Source organism: Xenopus tropicalis, chromosome 8 (assembly GCF_000004195.4).
Source record: "Xenopus tropicalis strain Nigerian chromosome 8, UCB_Xtro_10.0, whole genome shotgun sequence".
Classification (NCBI taxonomy): Eukaryota; Metazoa; Chordata; class Amphibia; order Anura; family Pipidae; genus Xenopus; species Xenopus tropicalis.
The window spans coordinates 111660212-111682357 of NC_030684.2; the positions used below are offsets into that span (position 1 = coordinate 111660212).

At 39.1% G+C, this 22146-nt stretch overlaps 1 protein-coding gene across 1 annotated transcript in view; it reads left to right on the forward strand.

Moving 5' to 3' along the window:
• Positions 1-22146, forward strand: part of aqr (aquarius intron-binding spliceosomal factor) — a 37635-nt gene that overhangs the window by 6001 nt on the left and 9488 nt on the right. Inside the window, exons 11-26 of the mRNA XM_002932843.5 lie at positions 1694-1810; positions 1892-2005; positions 2100-2203; positions 2838-2940; positions 4552-4672; positions 5909-6050; positions 8754-8932; positions 11442-11609; positions 11970-12139; positions 12892-13133; positions 13265-13411; positions 13784-13853; positions 16662-16772; positions 18603-18712; positions 19578-19713; positions 21272-21481. Of these exons, the coding sequence (XP_002932889.2) occupies positions 1694-1810; positions 1892-2005; positions 2100-2203; positions 2838-2940; positions 4552-4672; positions 5909-6050; positions 8754-8932; positions 11442-11609; positions 11970-12139; positions 12892-13133; positions 13265-13411; positions 13784-13853; positions 16662-16772; positions 18603-18712; positions 19578-19713; positions 21272-21481 (2244 nt within the window). The remainder of the gene's footprint in view (positions 1-1693; positions 1811-1891; positions 2006-2099; positions 2204-2837; positions 2941-4551; positions 4673-5908; positions 6051-8753; positions 8933-11441; positions 11610-11969; positions 12140-12891; positions 13134-13264; positions 13412-13783; positions 13854-16661; positions 16773-18602; positions 18713-19577; positions 19714-21271; positions 21482-22146) is intronic.

Here is a 22146-nt window from a genome sequence, read left to right on the forward strand (position 1 = left end):
TAAGGTTAATGTTTTTCTCTCTGATGTTTCAGTCTGTCTGCTTCATAATCGAGGTGTAGACTTCTTACAATTTGCTACATTAGTTGCTATATTTCTCAGATGCATCTGTGGAACTTTAGCAACTGTTTATCAATTAAGCAACTGTAGTATCAATTATAACAGCTGACTAATGAAAATAAATGATTATTCCCAGCAGGCCAAAGATATAGAAATGTATCAATTTAAGTTTAATCTGAAATCAACTGAACTGAAGTGGTTGGAAGGGAAACAACCCCTTTTATCCATAATGAAATGTGTTTGGTGAGGCCATGCAAAAACACAAATTTGGAGGCTGATTTATCAATGTTTAAATTACACTTTTTTTCCACAATTCATTTTTTTGTGCAATAACTCCAGAATTATGGTTTCCAAAAACTGTTTGATATTTATTAAGCACAAAAAAGTTAAGTATAAAACTTAAGCATCTACAATCTTGCAAGTTCATGTAGGTAGGGTTGTTCTAGGCAAAATGTATGTTTTTTTTTCAATTTGAGTTATTTTGTGTAAAAGTGTTTTTATTTGATTTTGCAGCAATTAGAAACAATGCTTAGGTACAGGGCATTCGTCCGTTAAGTTAAAATTTGCAGACAGGCTTTAATGAATAATATATTGTTGTGATAAGATACAAATGGAGGAAAAAATGAACGTAACATAACATAGGTTCTTTCCAAGTCATTCTGTGGGCCTCACAGGATTGTTCCCTTTTACTGTAGATATGATAGCAATAGTCTATTGATGCGGTGACTCCGGAGAGTATATTTTTTTTAATTTTTCAGATTTTTAATTCAATAAAGTTTTTTTTTTTTTTTTTTTTAATTCAAATTCGTTAATAAACAAGAAAACATTTGAGTTATGTAAAAAGTTGAGTTTATTCAAATTTAAAAGAAAACTTAAAACTTACAAATTAAAAAATTGATAAATATGCCTCTCTGTGCTTCTAAGTGACAGATGAAATTCACTGTCAATAAGTGTGTGGTTATAAATTACCTCTACCCTTAAATGGACTAATTGAAAAAGGTACATTTTTGATGAAGTAGTATTTGTTGCTGATTGACAGTGCTTGCTATAGCTAAGTTATATAACTTAGCTATAGCAAGCACTGTCAATCAGCAACAGTAAGTATTGTCTTAAAAGTGGTATAGATTCATGGGAGGGGGGATGTAATTATTGCCCTTTACAAACACTGGGTCTACAATGTGCAGTGCAATTTTGTTTTCCAGTACTGAATTTTCAGGTGTAATATGGCAGCTGCAGATATTGTGAATGTCTATGAACTTTTTAAAGGAGAACTAAACTCCCCTTCCCTAGATACACCAGCCCCCCTAACCTCAGCTTCAACTGTACATGCTTCTGCAGACTCCTTGACACAAAAGATGCCTGAATAGAATCCAAATGGATGGAACATAACACCTGTGAACTCCACTGCGCTGCTCTGCTTTTTTAGCTAGGGTTTTCAAATAAGGGCACTTTTCTACACATTAGACTGTGGGAAGGGAGAGGCGAGGGGGGGGGGCTTTTCTACCTATGGGGGTTTAGTTCTACTTTAAGAGATTATAAACTGTTATGTTTAATAGGTTACTTAGAGTCTTTATAAATATTTTTTTTGTTGACTTTTCTGTATACACTCATTTATCTCCTTTTTACTCTCTTCTAGGCTTTGCTTCCCACACGCCGCTGGTTTAACACTGTGCTAGATGATTCACATTTGGTTGTTCATTGCTACCTTTCCAACTTATTCCAGCGGGAACAGGAGGGACATCTCTTCTCCCAGGTTTGTTGGTGTTGGCCTTGGCAGTAACGCATATATAAATAAAATATGGTATACATTTCTGAGCTGTACCTCTCCCATCAGCTTCTGGACATGCTGAAATTTTATGCTGGGTTTGAAATAAATGACCAGACGGGAAATGCCCTAACAGAGAATGAGATGACCACAATTCACTATGATCGCATTACTTCCTTGCAGGTGAGTACAAAGCCTTGTCTTTATATTTATTTGTTCTTCTCTATACTGAGCTTGCCATTTAATCATGTTTTTTTACATATATTTCCATCTGTAGAGAGCAGCTTTTGCTCACTTTCCTGAACTCTACAACTTTGCACTTTCAAATGTGGCAGCTGTTGACTTGCGAGAATCCCTTGTGAAATTATTTGGTCCTCTAAAGTAAGTATATAGCATTCACTAATAAACTCCTTGTGCAAAAAAACAAACGCAGTTTTAACTCAACTGTGCTTTGTAAACAATAAGTATAAAATCCATATCTATATAATATCAGTATATTTACTGGTCCATTCAGCCTGCTTGCTGCATAAATTAAAGTGCTCATAATAAACAAAAATATATTGTCCTTTTATCATATCCCGTATGCCAGTTACTCATTATTGATATAGTGTGAATCGTTAAATTTGTGGTTTCTGTCAGAGGAGGAAACTCAATTCAAATGCATAATTAAAGCATGGGTAATGTACTGCTTACTAACCCTAGGCTCTTAGGAACATGTAATTTAGTGTCTGCTTGAAGGTTCATAGATAAAGTTCCTCTCTGTCTAGTGTTCTATAGTACTATTAGTTTCACTGTGATATTTGCATACAGTCAGTTGGACCATGTAAGCTCTGACCTGTGTCGCTTTACAATGATGGTTAATACAAACTTCGCCAAACCTTGTTTTAGCCTGATTGTGCCACCTAGAGCCTAGATTGAATGCAAATGTAAAAAGACTTTATGATATATTTAATAAATTTCAGTCCAGTTTTATAAGAAAAGCACAAGTAATCGAAATTGTCATTTCCTGTTGCAGTCCAAACACACTCCACGGGGTGGCCTCGTACCTTTGTCTTTTACCAGCTCTAGCTGAAGGAGAGGACACAAAATATGAAAAAGAGTTACTCTTGGAACTGCTGGTAGGTTTCAGCTGACTAGATATAGCTCCTTCTTTCAATGCGTTAATCAGCCTCCAGAACTCTGGACTGTAGTAATATTTCAGATATTTGTCTATTTATAAGCCCTTAGCACCAAATTTAGTACACTAGAGAGAATTGTTACAACTATAGTAACATCATCTGTGTTCTGCTGTCTCCCAGGGGGAGTATAGCTGTCAAGTGAGAAGTTGCCCATCTAGCATGCAGCCCCTGAATGCACATGCATTTTGCCAGTTCTCTGTTTGGAATTGGAAAGAACCGGCACACAGGACTCATTGCAAGCGGGGTGACCCACTGCATGTTTATTCATACGGCTAATGTTTCAGGGACACACCCCTTCATCAGACATCATGATGTCCCCGAAACGTTACACATTTGAATAAACATGCAGTGGGTCACCCTGTTTTCAATTAGTCCTGTGTGCGATTCGTGCCAATTTCTTGCTGAGGAGGGTGCCGATCCTTCATACCATGCACCAGGGTGTGCTGGTGGGTATATGCTGCCAATTCTCTGTTTGTCAGGCCCTTCGCTATGTTAGGTCTTTTAGCCAGAAAGGCCCTAACATGGAACAGAAGCATACAATGCTGTCTTGAAAATTCTCGCCATGAAAATTCTGGATATCCGCAAGAACGTAAATCTTTTTCCTTTGTACCAGTATTTTTTAAAATATTGGTTTGTTGCATCTATATAAAAAGATGATTTTTTTTCCCCTCCATTTTAGAATGTCAGTGACTCATTGCAGCCAGTGTGCTATGTATGAAATATACAATGCAATACAGAAACAATCTGGTTTCAGAAAAAAATTATCCTGCCTTCTAAGAAACAAAAAAACCCCATTATAGTGTATAAAGTATTAAATATGGTTAATGAAGTGTGAGTGGGAGGCTGTGAGATTTATATTAGCACAGAATTCTTTAGCACATCCAGTTACAGAACATAGACTGGTGCATCCATCTGCCTCCCAGCTGTTTTAGTCTTGAGTGATTGTGCTTCTGTATTGAAGATGATATCATTATATATAATGTTTGGGAAACATTTTTTGCAGACTGAGAAACAAATAATTAAAGCTCTACTCTCATATTCCTGCTTCTCAGTGAATGCAATTCCACTGAAGGGGCCTATTGTATAAATAATAAGCGTGCATTATACTCCTTTAAATATAGATGGTGTGTGCTGAAAGAAGTTTTGTTTCAGGCTACTTTTGACTCTTTATCCAAAAACGCTGCAAGTCCCTTATTTGAAATACGGACAAGGGACCATAGTGGGTATATAGGGAGCTGTAATAAAGGGTGCATTTTTAGAGGTAATGATAATTTTTAGCCCAGAGTGATAGTGCCATAAATGATTTATTGTTGCCTACCAGGATGTGGAGGATTTCAGTTATGCCATACTTCTCCTTTAGTACTGGGCAGCTATCAGAGACTTGCAGACAGTTCCATGGCATGTGTTTAAAAGCTAGGGGGAAATCTGCCAAAAACTATGCCTAGGGATGGTATAGTGAGCAGCTTCCTGAAAAGTCTTGCGGTAGCATTGTGTACAGTGAAAATCACAGAAGCATTACAAGAGAAACTTTATCTTCCTTTCCATCTCAAGGTCTCTCGGCATGAACGTCGCATCTCTCAAATTCAGCAGCTGAACCAAATGCCCTTGTACCCCACAGAGAAGATTGTATGGGATGAGAACATCGTGCCTACAGAGTACTATTCCGGGGAAGGTGAGAGGCTGTAAACTGATCTTGCCGCTTTTGTTGTGAGAGTCTGACTGAGATGTAATATAGATAAACACCTGCCAAGAGCTTCATGAATTAATCCCATTGTGCCCAAGTGGTCTTTTGCTTGTTAAATGTGATTTTGCTAATGTTCCAGCAACATGTTGTGGTTTTTATGGTTGATAGCTAGACGTTTGAGGGACAGAACACAGCTGTAACTGAAATATTGAGGGAAATAATTGCCTGTTTGTATGAAATTACATTGACTGTCTTATGAGGAACATTATATACATGGTTATGTATTCAGAAAATGGTATACAGGGTAAAACCTATGAATTATATTCCCTGAACAAAGAAGTTATGGTTTGCTCCCACTGATTAAAAGATGGGTGGTGTAATGGGTGGTGTTTCTGCCTTAAAGAAGAACTAAACCCTAAAAATGAATATGGCTGTAAATTCTTTATTTTATATACTGAACTTCTTGAATCAGCCCAAAGGTTCCCTATTTCTATAGCAACTATATTCAGACACATGTTGTGTGGCCCCGCCATCTGTCTGGCTGCTGTGACACCTTTGTGTAAACTATAAAGGGTATCAGTACTGTAATTACCTGGCCCCCTGCATTGTTCACACTTCAGATTCAGGCTTTACACCCCTGTATATTTCACACCCGTAAGCCCACTACATTATTCACGCCCGTAAGCTCTCAGACGGTAGGCTCCCACATTATCTGTTCATCTCAGACTGTAGGGGCAGTGCTGACATTATGTCACGTGACAAATATACAGAATATTTTGCGTAGGTCCCTAAGCTCAGTAATTGACAGCAGCACAGAGCATGTGCAGTGAATTAGCAGAAAAGAAGATGGAGAGCTACTTGGGCATCTTTGGGGGCACAGATCTTCCCTGCTAAAGGGCTGTGGGTGCCTTGGGCTGGTGCAAAAGCCCAAAACATAATGTACATCATTTCTAGCCTACTTCTTTAGTTGGGCTTTAGTTCTCATTTAAACCCTAATGTGGAAAAAATAAAGATGATTTATTAAGTGAAAACTCCAATTTAATATGGATTTGAAGAGGAGATAAGCTTGTCTCACAATGGATCTTGCCCATTGCACCTTTTAAGTACCATTGTTTAGAAGTGTAAAATAGCATGCAAATAGTCTTTTGTAAGGCGAATAGGTCAGGCTTATTAAAATTGAGTTTTGGAATGTTTGACATTATTCAATCCATGTCCCTGTTTTAGGGTGCCTTGCACTGCCAAAATTAAACCTGCAGTTCCTTACCCTACATGATTATCTACTGCGCAACTTCAACCTCTTCCGCTTGGAGTCAACATATGAGATCCGTCAGGACATTGAGGATGTGGTTTGCCGCATGAAGCCTTGGTAAGTACAACTACTGGGCTGTACCTGGCAGGTAAAAATGTCCTTCTGAAAATATATAGGGTCATTGCCTTTAAACATCCATCATGCTGACAGGGAGGCTGTTCCATTTAGAGCTGTTATTAGCCCTGCTGCACTGTGTGGGACCTAATCTCATTGCTAAATTCATTTTGTGATGTGTGGGAAACCTCACTTTTCTTTGAGATATAAAAATGCATAAATAATGCACTATTTTTTGTTTTAAATTATGTCCATTTTTGTTCAAGATTTTTCATGCTGTGGGCCGGAATAGAGATACTTTTGCACTAGCTTACTGTTCCCAGTACGTGTCTCACACTAGCTTTTCAGTCCCAGTACGTATCGCACACTAGCTTACCAATGCCAGTATGCAACTCACACTAGCTTATCAGTCCCAATATATACCCACTTCTTGGACCCTTCTTAGTTATTGTTATACTCGGAAGCTTACAACATTTTAAAGAGACAAATAGAAGAGGCACACAAAAAGTTGCAGGGACAATATTTAGAGAGTGCTAAGGCATTATCCTTATGTATTCCTTTTTACATTTTCTTGATTGTATCATTTATTGTATTGTTACGGTGGGAGTGTGTATATATAGCCAATGTGTTGCAAGTACAGACATTTCTGTAAATAGTACAGCATATATATCCCCAAATGCACAAGCAGACGTCTTCTGCTTCAAGAATGTTGCAAGAATATAGGTTCTACTGAATTACCTTGTAGCCTACAGAACCTTGGGAATGTTGAATTGTTAAGGAATCGCAAGACCCAATATGGATAAAGATAATGGGTTATAGTATTCACTGAGATACGCAAAGCAGTTTAGAAAAAAGACCTAAAGGGCTCATTTATGAAAGCAAGTGCAAAGCAATAAAACTGAGGCAGAAATAGTTGCCTTAACTGTTAAAACACCTCTGCACAATCCTTATTGCAATTTAAAACAGATTGCTCATGCACAATGGGAAGCTGTACATAATTAGTGGCAGGCAAGTCCTGTGCATGCTATTTAGCTGGTGCCTGCAGTGTCGCTGGGAATCCTGGGGAAATGCTGCTGTATGGCATAGCAATTTCCATGTGAATTTTGCAGTTTGAATACTTCAGGCATTACAGAACATACTGTCTAGGGCTCATTCATCAGAGTATTTTAAATTTCTGTTTACCCTCTCACAGGTAGATGATTAACTGCTACTGAATTTGCGTCCCAATTCCCTAATAGAAAGGTCACCTCTGTAACATGATTATTCTTTTGCTGCACTAAGCTCCACTAAAACCCCTGCATCCAACCAGCCTTGCCATACATTTGATATTGAGTCACATTGTAAAGTCCTTTAGCCAAGCACATTGTCTGCATGATTTGTAGTGTGCTTACTTTCTGATCTGTTACTTAACATATATGAAATATGATCTGCCAAACGCATGTGCAGTCTCACTCCATGTGCCATTTCGCTACACTAAAGCTGTGTGTATATCCTCCCTTCTTATTCCTTCATGCCATTCTCATATCGTTCTTTTTGCCGCCATTTCTTTAGTGAGATAATTTGTGCTCCTGCTGAAGTGTTCTTTTTGCCCATTCAGTTACACATATCAAGTTGCCAACAGTTAATCAGTTGTAGATTATAGCATAGAGAATGCAAATTGTGCCCCAGTTGATATATAGCCCCCTTGTTATTACAGGTTCCTGGGCAAGTGTTGCTTATGTAACTTTATTACCACCTTAGTTGCCTTAATTCTACATGTACATGCATCTATCATTGGTTGTGCCCCTATACATAAGGCTTTCATGTTGCAACACAATATTTTATTTTATGTTTCTTCTATTATTTGTGGTTGCATAGAAATATTACAGATCAAGTGTCTAAGCTGAATCCTCACCAGCAGCCTCTGCCCTACACTCTAATGTAGATGTTATTGCAGTAGCAGTTTATCCCCCTGGTATTTCACACAGATCCCATCTGCAGACACAAGCTATGAGGGGGGTGAGATAAGTGGAACTTGAGCTCTCCCTGTTTCTCATTGCATGCTAATTTCAGTTTGCTGAGCCAGCTTGGCTTTGATGTGTAACCCTGTCAGCGCTCTGCTTTTACTCTTGCACACGCTGTATACTCGGTTGCATTCAGTACATCCTCCTTTACTACACACTTCCGATAGATAATATTTTATATTACAATGAATCCAGAGTTGCAGGTATTGCTGGGAGCTTTTTTGCCTGTTTGAGAGGAGATTTCCTATGGGCGATAAAGCTCTCTGTCTGTCCAAGCCTTTAAAGGCAGAAATCCCCCCTTTTTTTTTAACATGAGCTCATTCAGTTGGGCTTATGTAAGAAAGGAGTGTGAACACTGTCTAAACCTCCATAAATAAATATAAATATTTTGCACAGACATACAAATGTGTCAGATTGAGAGGAAGCCATGATATGCTGGTCACAGGGTTCATTTCTCTACCCTCTTTCGGCTGGTAGAGTAATTCAGTATCTCTCCATGTTGATGTGAAGGATTCTGGGAATAGAAGTCTGCATACTTTTCACAGTGGGCCCTGCACAGATTCTTTAAAAGCAAAAGGACTTCAAGTCCCAGACTAGTTATATTTTCCCTTTAATGTTAAACGTCTTACTTGTATTTGTTGTTGCTTTTAGTTAAGATTATTTCTTAATAAACATCTAAACTGCTTCTTTATCCCCAATGCAGGCAGTCCGAATATGGAGGCATTGTTTTTGGGGGTTGGGCACGTATGGCCCAGCCAATTGTGGCCTTCTCAGTAGTAGAAGTGGCCAAGCCCAATATTGGCGAGAACTGGCCAACTCGAGTCAGGGCCGATGTCACAATCAACCTGAATGTCCAAAAACACATCAAAGAAGAATGGGAAGGTATTGTAAAAAATGTTTTGATAGAACTGCCTGACATTGTTTAAATGATGTGGCCTCTGATACATTAGGACAGGTATTCATTTTGTGTCCATATCACAGGGCAACTGAAGGTAATACCTGCAAACCATCCAGTGTCTCTTGTTACAGTTCAGATGTAGCTGTTTAAACCTCATTCTGGAAGTACACTGCGATTTATAGCCCAATTAGTCAGTGAAGGGATAAAAGTGCCTTAGTGTGATCTGCCACATGTCTGGATCAGTTTTATCTGGCATTTGAGATCTTCAGAATAAACCCACACATTCCATCTCTCATACAACACAGGACTAAAATGTATTCGTGAATGTGTAATTGTGCAGATGAAACAGAGCCATCATCATTAATCTGCCATTCCACTGGTGTAGCAATAAAACCACTCTGTGAAGGCCTTATTAAAAGGCCAAACAATGTCATTCTCATAAATTTTTTTATAAAAGACTAGACTTTGCTAAGCAAAGACTGGTACACTAAATACTGCTTCTTTTTTTTGGGTCTTTGCCTATGTTAAACTTTTTAACGCTTAGTCTGCTAAATGGATGGGTTTTGGTATCTTCTGGCTAGTCATAACCAGCTCCTGGTGAGTGCCACACCAAGTTACTGTCATGTTGTTCATATTCTTTATACTTATAGAGGGCTACTTAATAGAGTCTCATTTAATACTAGGTGTCAGAGGGGCTCAGCACACACACAATTTCCTACTTAGCTCTCCATCACCTGCCCAATCAGTCACTTCCCCTCACTCCCCGCCCTTTTGCGCCCGTATTGGTAAGAGCAGCTAGGGAGGGGTGATTTCTAACTACTATAGAGGAAGCAGACTATGCAGTCTAAGGGCCCCTTTTTAAGTTCCATACTTGGTTAGGGACCCTCTCAAAGGAACAGTAACACCAAAAAATTAGTGTTTTGAAGTTATTAAAATATAATGCGCTATTGCCCTGCACTGGTAAAACTGGTGTGTTTGCTTCGGGAACACTATTATAGTTTATATAAACAAAGCTTCTGTGTAGCCATGGGGGCAGCCTTTCAAGCTGGTAAAAAGGAGAAAAAGCCCAGGTTGCATAGAAACCTGTGGAAAAACATCATAGTATTCTAGAGTGTCTGTTATCTGCTATGTGACCTTTTCCTTCTCTTATTTCAAATGGCCCCCATGGCTACACAGCAAGGTATTTATATAAACTATAGTAGTCTTACTGAAGCAAGCACACAATGAAGCAATGCACAGATTTAGCAGTGTTGGCCAGCAGTACATTATAGTTCAATTACTTTGATATATTTTAATGCTTGGTGTTACTGTTCCTTTAACTCAAAATAAATAGAGATACAGGAAAATATCAATGTATTAGTCATTAATTCATAGTTCCAAAAATATCTAGGCCAGCAAATGCATATTTACCCCAAATCTCTCTAAGCTGGGATTTTAGGTGTGTCTAGAAGAGCATATAGCCAGTTTTCACCTTGTCCTCATCCATGACCCTCTTGCCATGGGGCCCATGTGAGCAGTAATGTCTAAATATCTATGGGGCCCATATGAATTGCAATGTTGCATATGATTGTAGGTTTCAAAATATATGGGGGGCATGTAAGCAGCGGCAAGTCATTTTGGTAAAGGGAAGAACTGTTAATCATTAGATGTTGCATATACCTTTTATGCACACACCTATGTTTAGTACAATAAGCTCTTTAATGGTGCTTTGTGTGAAAATGCTTGTTTATAGGATTGTGTTTGAGTGGCTGGAAATCCTGATTGTGGTTAGGGGCTTTTAAAAATGGGCTCAGTGAAAGATTTTTTTGTTAGAGAATCACATTTCCCCAGGATGTTGCACAGAATTAGGTGGGTTTATAGCTGTAGGGGGCAGAGTGAGCAAGCGGTTGATAAAGGAAAATATAATATTTCTGAATTGCACTGTGAGTTTTCCATTGACTGCCAGCTGGCAAGTGACAGCACAACATACCCTTATAGGGTCTCTGGCTCACATATCGCCCTCCTAGTAACCTCTGTTGGCACTGCACAAGAGGCCGGCGTTTGATCAGAAAGCCTGAGCCCTGCCAAGTACCCACTCAGCACTAGGGTTGAGTGGGTCTGATTTCAAGGCGCATTTTCTTTAACTATATTGTTGCCAAAACAGTTGGAACAAAATATGCAAAAGTGGCCATGATTTATGAAATCCGCTTACCATGGTGTTACTGCTCTTTGGCAAATCTTTGTGATTTAGGTACTGTATCCCTGAGTGCAGGGTTGCCACAAGTGTTAGCCTACCAGAGCTTAGAGCAATAAAACTGCTGATTTATTAACACCTTCATGGTAGCGGTAAAAAAAGCAATAGAATGCATAGCCTGTCACTATAAATATATGCTCGCAGGTAAGTTGTCATTTAACATGAGTGCAGGTTGCAAACTGACGCTCACTCATCTTATGTGTATTGTGTCCTGTTGATGCATTCCAAAGTAGCAGAATGAAATTTACTGTTCCATCTAGGTCTCCGCAAGCATGATGTCTGCTTCCTGATCACCTTAAGGCCCTGCCTGCCTTATGGTACAAAAATTGATCGGCGGCAACCCATTGTAGAGCAGACTGGCCTCATGTATCTACGGGGGTGTGAGATCCAAGGCATGCTGGATGATAAGGGACGAGTCATTGAGGAAGGTAATACCTTATAGAACTAATTATCTCTGCATTCTAGCTAGAGTAGGTATATAATAGTAGGTTTTAAAATTAGGTTTTATAAAAGTATGTTTTATAATGAAGGTGGGTATGTAATTACTGTGGTGGTCTGTATGGTTTTAGGTATATAAGTATAGCATTTTTTAGTATTTGACAGTGCACTTGATGATATGAATGTCTAGATTAGGGGTGAACACCTGTGGCCCTCCAGCTTTCAAACTGCAACTACCAGCATTCTCTGGCAACTGAAGTTCGGACGAAGAGCAACCGTTTTGACATCCCTGCTCTAGGCAATTTCTATATATCTCAGTAGCAGTAATGTGTTTCTTTTTGGTTTCATAGGTCCAGAACCCAAACCCATACTTAGAGGAGACTCCAGAACATTCCGGGTGTTCCTTGACCCCAACCAGTACCAGCAGGACATGACTAACACCATCCAGACTGGGGCAGAGGATGTGTATGAAACATTTAACTTGATTATGAGGCGGAAGCCCAAAGAAAATAACTTTAAGGTGACTATCAACAGAAACTCTTATCTGCTTCTATTGACTGTACTGACTGTAAGAGTACTGTATAAATTAAGGTTGGCCCAGATGACCATGCACAGATGATTGCCCACTTAGGATGAAATCCTTGAAAATTTAAAGATGAATCTAGATGGATTATAGATGGATCTGCTTGCAGTTTCTCTATGTAGTTTTATTTAAGTAGTTGTATTTAAGTCCCACATGCTAAGAGCTGAGTTGGATAAACCTGGGCAGGCTTCTGTTCAGGAGTATCATGGACACAACTGAAGGACTATGCCAGTTAAGGGGTTTAATGATAAAAGTGCAGAATGAGCAACAGGGTAGAAGTGAGAAGTCAGCAGCAGTGGGTGCTCTTTATGCATTCCTCTTGGGCTGCTTTTAATTATCTATGTTCTGAAAGGGAATTAAGTTTTGTCAAATCACTCATACTTGTATTCAAAGTGTCTGTATGAACGTTTGTGTGCGTGGGTTTATGTACCATATTGAAAGCCAGCAACTCCATGCTCTAAACATGCTTTTGTCAAAAAATCACTGTCTAAACCAAAGATGGGGGAACGATGGTCCTTGTTATACTACTGTTTGTAGGAAATGACCCTCAGCATCTTATTATGCTGTATCAGCTATTTTAAGCAACATATTTTCAGATATCATGCTGAATCATTAGCATTAGTTATGATACCTTCTGTAGAATGAGTAGTTACACAGGAATATTCTGTTCTCTTTCATGCTCCCATTAGGCTGTTCTTGAGACCATCCGGAAGCTGATGAACACAGACTGTGTGGTGCCTGACTGGCTTCATGACATCATTTTGGGTTATGGAGACCCAGGAAGTGCCCACTACACAAAAATGCCAAATCAGATTTCAACACTGGACTTCAATGACACCTTTTTAAGTTTGGACCACCTTAAGTCATGTTTTCCGGGCTACAAAACTAAGGTGACAGTGGCTGATCCATCCATGCAAAAGGCCCCTTTTAGGTAAGAACCATACATAAACGTCATAGTTAAACCAGTACCAGGCTTTCAAATTTCTCACTGCTGGTTACACAGATCTGTTGGCGTTATATTGTAGTGATGACTACATTGCATGCTGCTTTTTCCTCCTTCAGAATTACGTTTCCTGTCTATGGAGGCAAAGGTAAGAAGCGGAAAGAAGGCTCCGAAGAAGAAACTGAGCAGGAAGAGACCCCCACCTTGACTGTAGAGCCACATGTCATACCGAACAGAGGGCCTTACCCATACAACCAACCAAAACGGTATTTACCCAGCCGTAGACATAACCAGAGGTGCACTTGCTGAACTGTAAAGAGCTGAGAGCAAAGGACATTGATTTAGTCCTAAACTGCTGCTCACTTACCATTTGATTTTTTTTAAATGCCCAAAAGGATTATGTGCAAAAATAAATGCAAATTAACAATCCTACCTGCAGATTTCATCGAGCGTACCATCACTTGCCAAAAACTCCAAAATGATGCCCCTGTTAGTCAGATCTGCCCGGACTTTCCATATATAGTTATGTTGCTGCTAGTACTGCATGAAGATTACATTATGGTCATGGTTATCCTAACCTAACACTTGGCCACATGTTATTTCAAAATGAAAGAATTTTTTCTCATTCTGTCTTTTAGCAACACCATCCAGTTCACATCTACCCAGACGGAAGCTATCCGTGCAGGCATGCAGCCTGGCCTTACTATGGTATGTACATCTGCATAAAGTAAGCCCATGAACCTATGCAACATGTGACGAGGTGGCAAGCTTTGCCTTTTTTTGTATCAAGTGTTTTTTTGTCAAGTACGTTTATTTAGCCCTGCCAAATTACCTGGAGATTTAAACATATTAACATGTACATGGGGGTTAAAATATATGTAGCAGGGTAGACTGCACTGGAGAACTAGGAGAGCCTGTATTTCATTGTTTGCTGTACATTGTGCTGTACATCTGCTTTATATCACTTACAGTTTTGTTTCAAACCGCCAGCTGTTGGCTCTGCTTCTCTTTACTCCTGATCCATAAACACGGGCAAACAACGAATCCAAACCCGCACTCCCTCAGCCCTCCAACGGAAACTCACCGCTCGGTGCACAATGCTAGAGAGGGATCGGCACCCTCCCCACAGATTCCAAACAAGCAAACAGCAACGGCACTCAAGAGCTACGTACGGGCATTGCCCTTAAAAATCCTTTATTGCAGAAATGCAACGTTTCGAGGCTAGGACAGCCCCTTTGTCAAGCATAAACATACGTGAAAGTGACGGCAATATATAACCCACTCATTAACAATAATTAGCAGCAATCAATTAAACAAATTAACAATGTAATAGTGATAATACTAATCATAGAAAAACATTTTTCTACACAAAACTACATAGTGTACAATAGCATAATTTTAAAATAGCATAATTTTAAAATAGCAGAAACATATTTTATAATGTAACAAAATTATTATTAGTGAATTTAACCAAAATTCCCAATCTCAAAAGTGACTCAGTGTTTACACAGTAAACTTGAAACTTGAAACCAGTTTCAACAGTGACCCTGCCAGATACAAAATAAGAAAACAATGTTGCTGAATTAAAAATGTTACAACGATTTAAAAACATTTAACAATAAAATACAAAGTTGCAGAAAAAGAAGATACATTTCTTTTTCTGCAACTTTGTATTTTATTGTTAAATGTTTTTAAATCGTTGTAACATTTTTAATTCAGCAACATTGTTTTCTTATTTTGTATCTGGCAGGGTCTGCTCTTTTTTACAGCACTGAGTCACTGTTGAAACTGGAAGTTTATTCAAGTTTACTGTGTAAACACTGAGTCACTTTTGAGATTGGGAATTTTGGTTAAATTCACTTATAATAATTTTGTTACATTATAAAATATGTTTCTGCTATTTTAAAATTATGCTATTTTAAAATTATGCTATTGTACACTATGTAGTTTTGTGTAGAAAAATGTTTTTCTATGATTAGTATTATCACTATTACATTGTTAATTTGTTTAATTGATTGCTGCTAATTATTGTTAATGGGTGGGTTATATATTGCCGTCACTTTCACGTATGTTTATGCTTGACAAAGGGGCTGTCCTAGCCTCGAAACGTTGCATTTCCGCAATAAAGGATTTTTAAGGGCAATGCCCGTATGTAGCTCTTGAGTGCCGTTGCTGTTTGCTTGTCCGTAAGCACGGGCACATGTAAGATCCATATCGCTGCTTCTCCAGTGGTTTATATGAACTCGACAAGTATTTCTGAACAGATTAGTGTAGCTTTGTCATTCAGTCACTATTGGTTAGCTTCCTGGATGTAGAAACCCATAAAGCAAGTTCTCATAATGTATTTGCACTTTATTTAGCAGATGATACCAGTTTGTAATGCATTCAGCATATGGTACCTTGAAAACTCCATTTATGTCCTGCTTTTTTTTTTTATTAACTGGACCAGTAATCCAGCATATTTGTCCAGCTCACACTAAAATGATGATGAAAATGCAGGGTGATCTCCTTTCTATGGAGAAAGGGACCAGGCTATGCACCCTTTCTATGACAGACCCTTTCCCACATGCTTTCTTTTGTGTTAGGCCTGTAGGACCACCAGTGTTTTCACCATCATTGTCAAATATGAATACAATAGGAGGCCTGTGGGTGGTAATAAGCAGGCAGTCGCCAGTGCTACAATGGCAAGTTTGGAACTGTAGGCTGAGCAGGCAATAGCTTAACTTGAGGAAGTGGAAAATAAGTATACGTTTAGCTTTTAATTAATTCATAAGGCAAATGTATTAACTCTAGCAAATAGTTATTCAACATATGCTCAAAAAAGCATAATAAGGTTTTTTTTTTATTTCATTTTAGAAATTAACTAACAAACATTCTGATGCTTTTTGTAGCAGTTACATGAAGGGGGTTAAGTGGGTTATCAAATGATGTTAGAATCCCTTGAAAGGTCTTATTATCTTGTTCATACCATTTATCTTTACCCAGACCCTAATGACCTCCAACACTGCAGCATTTGTTGGCTATGCAATTAATTGTTGCGTGATTTATATGTTTAATGATTATGTCTATAAAGAAGGCCATTAACGTGATGGCGATGCAGCCGCTATAACTGTGTGCCTTGGGCTTTGTCAGATGGGACCTACATTAAGGCTGGGAGGCTCTCAGATTCACCTGAGAATTAATGTCACTCCTTTTAATTGCTTCTATCTGTTGTAGCAAGAAATTTAAACTGTTTTGTGCCATAAAGCATTGAATCTATGAGCCCAGTGTGAAAAAAACAGTTCTGGTGCATTAGATTTTACATTTCCATTGTGCCCTTTGATCTGTGCCTTGTGTTAACATGCAAGAGTGCAGCAAACATCAAAGAGCTGGCACCTATCATTGACACAAAGTAGGGGATAGTCTTCTGGTCCTTAGGTTAATAATGCCTGTGTTGTGACATTGGGACTGTGTTGGCAGAAAGCGATACGATTTTCCTAATACTCACTTTCTCATTTTTGCTTGCTTTACTTTTAGGTAGTCGGACCACCTGGCACAGGAAAAACAGACGTAGCTGTCCAGATCATTTCCAATCTGTATCACAACTTCCCGGAGCAGAGAACCCTTATTGTGACGCACTCCAATCAGGTACTTGCATAACAGGAGAGATTTAGTTCTGCGGCAGAAGATATACAGATATTTCCCAAGTGCAGTGTATTCATGGCGCTATGTTTTGGTAATCTGTTTAACTTCAAGTGTTGGGTAAAAGTGTCTTTTCCCCGCACCAGCAGTAGATGTAAGATGATTGGGAGGAGGTTTGCATCACAAAGGGCTGATATATACGCAGCCTGTGAATTAGCCAACCTGCTGGCCTTTGCTTGCTCCTGTTTCTGTACCAAGAAGAACATCTACACAGGCACAGTGCCTCTTGGTGCAGACACAGGAACAAGCAGAGGCCAGTGGATCAGCTGATTCTCGGCCAGAATAAGTGTCATGTGGTACTAGCCTCTTATGCCATCAATAGAATGCAGGGTTTTGACTGCGAACTGTGTATAAATCACAGAAACTTTCAGAATATCCCATACAGATAGTGGTATGAAGACTTACTGGCATTGTAGTCCCTTTTATTATGAACAGTATTAATAGAATACATAAAGACCACCCAGGGGCCCATTAACTACCAGTAGCCTTAGCACAGTAAGTAATATAGCAATATGCAGTAATACAATAGTTCTTATTCCTTTCTGTGTGTTACTGCACTGGTGCCAATTTCCCTAGTGTTAGTAAATAAGGCCTCCAGTCTTTTGAAACAACTGTAGTGTATAACAGTTAATATGAGTTTACTTAGACGAAATATACTTACTTATACATCATATATACATTATACATTTAATCTGTTCAGCTACAGATTAAAACATTTTAATTAAAAACCTTACCACCAAACAGTAAATATCTCCTACTTATCAGACTTGTTGTACATTTCCTTAATTTTTCTATAGTTTAGACAGTGTAAGGACAAAGATGGAGGAACTCTTTAAGTTGTACAATGTATTGAGATTAGGAAACGCAGTTAAGGCTGATGCCACACGCGGCGTAGGGCTGATTTTTTTGGCAAGCGGAAAAACGCTTGCCGAAAAATCAGCCCTACGCCTGCTACTTGTGCCTGCACCCGAATGAATGGGATACGCTCGGGGGCAGGCACATGTAGCCGATATACGCATGAAAAAGCGAGAGAATGCAAAGTCTCGCGTTTACACAGCCCTACGCCTCGTGTGGCATTAGCCTAAAGTCCCATGCCATCTTAATGAACAAGCATACATTTTGCAGTTTATTGATATTTGCTGTGTATTTACTTTTCACATCATAAGATGTTGCCATATTGCTTTATGGTATATATTTTGGTTATGTACAGCTTCTGATCCCCTGCCTTTTCATTCTATTTACTGACTAATAACTATAACCAGAAACTTTTATGGCACAAAAAATGGTAACTTTTTGAAAATGGTTTTGAAAAGTTTTGCCTCTAGTTACCCTTTAATAGAATAGTACCATCTTCTTATAACCACTAGATGGTGTTGTTTCACTGATGTCTTTGGAGGTTGTCTCTGCTGAGGAGCACATGGTGGCTCCCATTTGTGTACCCTTGATACAAGTTAAGGCACAGGTTCCCAGACTGTTATTATGGTCCCTCTTGGGTACTGAATCTATAACACGGTGACCATTATGGTTTCTATGTATCTCTCAGCTTATGAGCTGGGGGCTTAACTCATTATTAAAGGACAAAATAAATGGTAAATAGTCTTAATAAGTAATTTGTCAGTGGATATGCCGTATTATAGTGGCTTTGCGTGAGTAATTTCAGTGGAATATTTGGCAGTCTGTTACCCCTACTGCCTACCAAACCCCCCCCCCTTCTTCCTAGAACTTCCACACAGAGTTTGTGAACCCACCTCTTCTGCTGTTCCTATCAATCTGTAGGCTCTGAACCAGCTGTTTGAGAAGATTATGGCTCTGGATATTGACGAGAGGCACCTCCTGCGTCTGGGCCATGGAGAGGAGGAGCTGGAGACTGAGAAGGATTTCAGCAGGTGAGGAAAATCAATTAACACCTTCCCCGCCAGCAGGACCAACAACGTGTGTTTCCTCTAAATACTGCTGGTTCTGGGCTTGAGGCCTGGAGTAAATACAATACTTAGGGCTTTCAGTATCATTCATGTTTTTCATTAATTGCCTTGCCTGTACCATGTATTGCAACAGTGTCTTTAGTGACCTTTTCTCCTGCACCAGTTCCAGTTTATATGATATTGCCCACGTGCCTTTTCTTCTTTGCAATATATACTTATCTTTTTTGGAAGCCCCTGATCTATGGGGCAGCCTGGGTAAGAGGGAAACTTGGTAAGAACTCACATCATTCTACCTCTAAACCTTCTTCCTGTCTGCACCCATGCCATCTTATCCATGCAGTTGCAGGGCTGGGACACGGTTGGGCAGACATGGTAACTCAATGTGAAGGCCCCCAAATTTTAGTTTGAGCAAATGCAGTGATGCCACTGGTAGTTTAGTCCCAACAGAATGTGCATCTGTGTGTTTCCAGTGCTGTACATCTACCTTCCACCCTATAATTTTTCTTATCCCTTTCCATGTCTGTGTACACACATACACACTAGAAGTTTCATGGCAAGTTATTTACTAACACTGGTACAGAACTGCATTGCTACAGTAAGCCATAGAAATTAATTATCAGTATGTTTTAATCAATCAAGTCCACATTAAACACTGGAAGCAGTGGAAGTAGATATCTGATTGGTTGTTGTTGGTAACTGCACTGCTGTATTTTTGTGCCTATGTTATAAAGTGAATCCCCCTGTGTTTCTGCCTCAGTGTAAGTAAATACATCTCCTGGGAAAGTGTTATGTTTCTGAATGTCACATGAGGATATTGTTCACTACCCAGGTATGGAAGAGTGAATTATGTACTAGCAAGAAGACTGGAGTTACTTAAGGAGGTTGGAAGATTACAAGAGAGTTTGGGGGTGCCAGGAGATGTGTCCTATACCTGCGAGACCGCTGGCCATTTCTTCTTGTACCAGGTAAGTATGTGTGGAAATGTGCTCCCACCAATTGAGCTACTGTTTTACTTGGGAATTTGGTCCCTTAGTTGTCACTTATAGGTAAACATTCTGTCTTTTATATATATGTGAGCCCAACAGAACTGCCCCTCTTGAACCATAATAAATATTCAGATGTTAGGGTAAAAGCCCCAGACATTATTAGATACCCAAATATGGGCTCTCTATTGAAGCAAAGCTGACTCTACCTGCTTATGTATAGTACTTCCCCAGCATCCTCAACCATCCAATGTCAGAAGGCACTGGGACCTTTACGTTCTCCATATCATGTATAGCAAACACAAACGCTTAAAATATACCTCCCTTTTTTTATATATGACCTCATGGAGTTGGGCATATGTAGGTGTGTAACCACTGTCTAAATTTGTGTGTTTTGTTATTCTACACTAACATTCTCAATTTCACTGATTTGAAAGGAGACCGTGATAATCTCTCTCTGCTCAGTGGGACCATTCCCCCATTTCCCTAGTGTAATGTAGCCCTTTCCTTACCCTGTTCCATTGTTAAGTGATGGTTTCTGGAACATGAAGCTTTTGCTTTCCATAGTGGGTGATGCACAGTTTTCCTTTTTCCCACCTCCCTAGTGTAATGTAACCCCTTCCTTACCTTGTTCCAATGTGAAATGATGGTTTTGAAGCCCTTGCTTTCCATAGTGGGTGGTGCACAGATTCTTTGTAAATCAAAGGAACTTCATGTCCCAGAATCCATAACTTTATCATATAACAAGATGAGATGGAGAGAAGGAGAGGTTGCACTCTGTGCCCAAGTGGGTGGGGAAATGGTTTCTTATGGTATGTTAAAAAACAAGTTAAACATACATTTATATTTATTTGTGCCAGTTCATTTCTCAGTTATTTACCTTTTTTATATAAACCCAACTTGCTGGGTTCGTGTTTAAAAAAGGGGGTATTTTCTCATTAAATATAATGTTTAGTAACCAAATACTATAGCCAAGATATTTGTTGCAAGATGGTATGAAGAAGGTGCTCCATTATTTTCAGCATGTACTATTCCCACTTCGATTTTTAAAATCTTTGCTGCTTCTGTTGTGCTATATTGCATGGTAAATGAGCGTGCAGGTATGGTGTTGATGACTGGCACCATCTGGTAGCTATTAAAAAGTGCAGCACTGCTCTGCCTAATCTTATTTGTCACAGCAAAGCTCACCTATCGCTGTGTGGTTGGGTGCCGCCACTTCTCAAGGTCTGTTCACCTTAAGATTGTCCTTTCACCTTGATAAAAGCATACGCTTCATGCACATATTTTTAAACCTACCAAAGCTTTGTGCTGTCAGTACCAGCAATGCCAGAAGGACATGGCGCCATCTTAATAAATCTTGACCTTCCTTTGTATATCTCTTAAACCCCATAACCCACTCCTAGTGCTCAGCCAGTACTGCTAAATCCGAAGCCGTAGATTTTGCCTAATAAACTCAGTTCACCAAATAAAATGTTACTGTGACTCCTTTTTACAGAACAGTTGTTTGAAATAGCACCTATCTTTATCTTCCCTCCTTCAGGTCATGTCTCGATGGGAGGCTTACCTGAGCAAGGTGAAATCCAAATCCAATCACACTCCAGATGTGAGTGATGTTGGCAAACATTTTCCCTTCCATTCCTACTTCTCCAATGCTCCTCAGCCCATCTTTAAAGGTCAAACGTATGAGGAGGACATAGAGCTGGCTGAAGGTTGCTTCCGACACATCAAGAAGATTTTTACTCAGCTTGAGGTATGTTCACTTCTCATTCAGAGAGAAGCACTGCTTGATTCATCTTAGGTACCCATGTATAAAGGGATATTTGTTGGGTTATCAGTTTATTAAAGGAGTTATTTAGCATGTTATAGAGTGTTGTTCTGAGACAGTTTGGAATACGTCTTCATTTTTTATTTGTGGTTTTTGAATTATTATCTTTTTGTTTAGCTACCTGGTAGCTAGGGTCCAAATGAATCTAGCAATCAGGAATTCATTTGAATGAGAGACTAGACTTTGAACAGGAGAGGGCCTGAATAGAAAGATAAGAAATAAAAAGTAACAATACAATTGCTGTACAATGGCTGTTGGGGGTCAGTGACCCCCATTTGAAAGCTGGAAAGTGTCAGAAAAGGAAAGTTATAGTTTTTGAATTAAGTCCAACTAAGAATTGGCCATTTTATAACATACTAAAAGTTAACTTAAAGTTAACCACCCCTTTAGTGAAACCTTATTTTAAAAAGTGGATGTTGTTTAATAAATTATTGAGAACCCAACATATATTCTTTAATTGTGTAATTTTTTTCCCCCTAGTTGGGGGAAAATTGTTGCTAACTGGTCCTCAGCAGCGTAGGGTTCTCTTCCACACTGTATTATTCCTACATTTATACTGTGTTTAATGGGAGGAATAATAGTGGCAGGTT